Source organism: Solanum verrucosum, unplaced genomic scaffold, assembly GCF_900185275.1.
Source record: "Solanum verrucosum unplaced genomic scaffold, falcon-dt-bn FXZP01000042.1, whole genome shotgun sequence".
NCBI lineage: Eukaryota > Viridiplantae > Streptophyta > Magnoliopsida > Solanales > Solanaceae > Solanum > Solanum verrucosum.
This window is the reverse complement of record NW_026020230.1, coordinates 804,696-808,593: the sequence shown is the minus strand read 5'-3', so window position 1 is coordinate 808,593 and position 3,898 is coordinate 804,696. Positions and strand designations below refer to the sequence as shown.

The 3,898-nt window shown below is 34.8% G+C and overlaps 1 protein-coding gene across 1 annotated transcript; it reads left to right on the top strand.

Annotated features, from left to right (window-relative positions):
- The first annotated feature begins 529 nt into the window (after window positions 1-529).
- LOC125831939 (exocyst complex component EXO70H1-like) lies at window positions 530-2,447 on the top strand. Its single transcript, XM_049511061.1, has one exon. It carries the CDS (start codon window positions 543-545, stop codon window positions 2,445-2,447), a length of 1,905 nt encoding a protein of 634 aa, XP_049367018.1. The 5' UTR covers window positions 530-542.
- Window positions 2,448-3,898: the final 1,451 nt, after the last annotated feature.

Below are 3,898 nucleotides of genomic sequence, written 5' to 3'. Positions count from 1 at the left end.
GCAAACATTAAATAAGGGCATAAGGGTAAATTTACCTTATTTCCTTGAAGCAAGTGCAAATGGAAAAGGTGACTTATATTATGGGATGGAGAGAGTAGTTTTTAAGAAAATGAGAAATGAGATTACGAAGTGAGAAATTAAATTCTCACCAATCAGCAATAACATTAGAATTCAGAAAATCAACTAATTGAGCTACTAAATTTTTCCATAAAACGAGTAGGGTACTTTGGACCTTTGAGTTAGCCAAACTATGGCAAACCCCTATATGGCTATATCAAAGTACGCAAGTGGAAGAGCTTTGTGACCTTCGCTAAAAAGGCCACTTCGATTACCTCGACAGTTGAATAAATCGAAAACACAAAAAGTCGCACCGCGTCACTTCAATTTTTTCAACCATTTCTATGTCAATTATTATTAGCCTTCCCTTCTATAAATACCCCATTCTCTTTCAAATCCTAATTAAGCTCCTTCACCAAATAAAAAGACAAAACTTGCCTATTCTCTCTTTTGAAAACTCGAAATCTTTGATTACGAAATAAACAATGAGAACCGGACATTTCTCTCCATCGCGGCCTAGTTCACCTTTACATTCTTCTACTACTTCTAACGACTCCCCTTCACGTCATACCTTTTCCCAAACTTTAATGGAGGATACAATTAACGAAGCTGGAGTAATCATAAAAAAATGGGATCTGGATACTTCCTCGTCTACTTCATACAATAGAGTCGCTAATCTTTTCAGAGATTATCGCGAAGAAGCACTAAAATTTCTGGATGCTGTTACCAACTTGCAACATGGTATGCATTTCGTTATTAAAGAGTGTTCCAGCTCGGAACTTCTTGTTCAGGCTCAAAATCTCATGCAAATTGCAATGAAGAGACTTCAAAAGGAAATGTACACCATTTTATCAGGGAATCGCTATTTCCTAGACTCTGAAACTCTGTCAACTCGATCCTCAAGACAATCAACACGGTCCAGTGTTTCCGATGAGGATGAACATGAGGATGAGATAACTAATACCGAGGTATCACCTCGAGCTTCTGAGGTTGAGATAGTTTCTGAACTTGTGATGGCGAATTTGAAAGCTATAGCAGATTGTATGATTGGTGCTGGTTATGGAAAAGAGTGCGTTAAGATTTATAATCTCAATCGAAAATCAGTGATCGATGAAACGTTGTATTATTTGGGCGTTGAAAAGTTAACCTCCTCACAAATTCAGAAAATGGATTGGGAAATGTTGGAGAAGAAGACGAAGAATTGGTTAGGTTCTGTGAAAATAGCAGTGAGTACTCTGTTCCATGGCGAGAAGATTCTGTGCGATCATGTTTTCTCCGCCTCTGATGCAATAAAAGAAACTTGTTTCTCCGAAATTGCTAGAGAAAGTGCTATCACTCTTTTTGCATTCCCAGAAATGGTAGCAAAGTATAAGAAATTATCTCTTGAGAAAATGTTCACTGTGCTCGATCTCTACAACTCAATTTCCGAGCTATGGGATGAAATCGAGTTGATTTTCAGCTTCAGTTCGTTTGAGATTGTTAAATCTCAGGCGATGGCGTCACTGGTGAAACTCGGGGAAGCCGCTCGATTAATGCTTTCGGAGTTCGAATCGGCGATTCAGAAAGATACATCGAAAGCAAAGGCGGGAGGCGGTGTCCATCCTCTAACCCGCTACGTCATGAACTACCTCGTTTTCCTCGGCGATTACAGCGGTGCTTTTGCCGAAATCATCGGGGATTTGCCGCTTTCAGTTCAATCGCCGTTGCCGGAATCTTACTTCATGAGTCCAATTCCCGACGAAGATGACTCACCGTCCTCCGCCGTCTCCGTCAGGCTAGCGTGGCTCGTCCTCATCCTCCTCTGTAAACTCGACGGAAAAGCTCAGCTCTATAAGGACGTTTCGTTATCCTATCTGTTCTTAGCGAACAACTTAAACTACGTCGTTTCGAAGGTGAAGAAATCAAATCTGAAGTTTCTACTTGGATCAGATTGGTTATCAAAGCACGAAATGAAGATTAGACAGTACATATCAAACTACGAGAGGATGGGATGGAACAAAGTGCTGACGTCATTGCCGGAGAATTCAACGGCGGAGATGTCTTCGCCGGAAGCAAGAGAATGGTTTTTCAAATTCAATTCGGGTTTTGAAGAAGCACACCGAGTACAGAGTTCATGGGTTATACCCGACCCGAAACTCCGAGACGAAGTTAAGATATCATTGTCTAGAAAGATTGTTTCGGGTTATCGGATCTTTTACGAGAAGTACAGGGAATCACTGAGAAGTGGCGGAGTGAAGTCGGTTGTCAGATTTGCCCCTGACGATTTGCAAAATTACTTGTCGGATTTATTCTATGGCACTGGGCAGTCGGAGCAAGGGACGACGGCGTACGGCTCAGCTTCGCCGTCGGTATCAATTTCAACGGCGTCATCTCCGTCACATGGCCGCTAAAAATTAACGGAAGATATTGTGTATAAGCAAAAACATATTTTTCTTTAATTATTTTGTATAATAGAATTTTGTGACTGATTACAGGAGAATCTTATTCTTTTATTTGAATGAAAATGAAACACTTTGTGCATAATTTTTTGTTTATATTCATTATTAACTATAATTATTTTTCAAATCATTTATGAATTTATCATTCTATTATAGTCCTTTAAAAAATGTATCAAGTTAATATTTACTTCGTTCTATATTATTTGTTTACTTTAATCTTTACACATCTCTAAATAAATCATAAATAAAGAGAATAATTTTTACTATTGTCCTTTTAATACATTCTATTTATATGTCTTGTTGTGAATTGAAGCATAATATTTATTGCTTTCAAGAAAAAATAATTTTACAAATAAAATGAAAAATATTTAATTAATTTATTCTAATTTTATAAATTATTTTCTATGTCTCATATTAGATAAACATCTTACTAAAAATACTTATATCATATTACTTGATGAGTTACTAAATTAGGATATAAATTAATTATTTTTTCTATTTTACCCCTACAATATAGGCTATAGCCTTTGGAAGTTTAAACAAATTTTGAAGATCTAAAATTTCTTTTTTCAAGAGACTAATTAATATGAATAAAGAGTAAAATAATAAAGGTAATTAATTTATTAATAATTTCTTAATTATCATGTAAAATAGAAAGTACCTACTCCCTCTGTCCCTAATTACTTGTCCACTTTTGAATTGACACACATATTAAAAAACAATAATTGACATAGTAAATTTACCATTTTACCCCTATTAATTATGAAGTGGATGAATTAAAAACTTAAGATTTTCAAGAAGTTCTACCCTTTTTAAAGTAATTAATTGAGGGTATAATATATAAAATAAAATTATCTTTTCTTGATTTGTCAAAATGAACAAGTAATTAGGGACAACTAAAAAAAGAAATATAGACAAATAATTAGGGACAGAGGGAGTATCTAATATGAGACAGCGGAGTAATACTTAAATAATTTGTACTACTTTTAATAATCCAAATAAATAATTACAGAGAATAAATTTGGATGTTCACTTTGATTAAAATGCTGGCATTTTATGCATGGAGTTGACAAATTCCAACAAAAAGTAAGAAAAGGTCACCCAACTCCTGCCTCAATAATAAATGGAGCTTAATACATTTGGTCCCTACTCTTTGGTTATTATCTGTTTACTTTAAGAAAAAAAAAAATGTTTGTCCATCAATAGTTGGTATAAAGTTGATTTAGAAATAAAGAAATTAATAGTTGCTATACCTTTAATTCTTTTTGGTATTCGAAAAAAAGGCGGAACTACTTCAAATATTCGAATAAACCAAACATACCCTTCAACTATTTTTGAGCTTAAAACTACCTCTCTCGTCTAACTATTGAATTACTTCTACCCTAATTTCATTCTTACTCCAT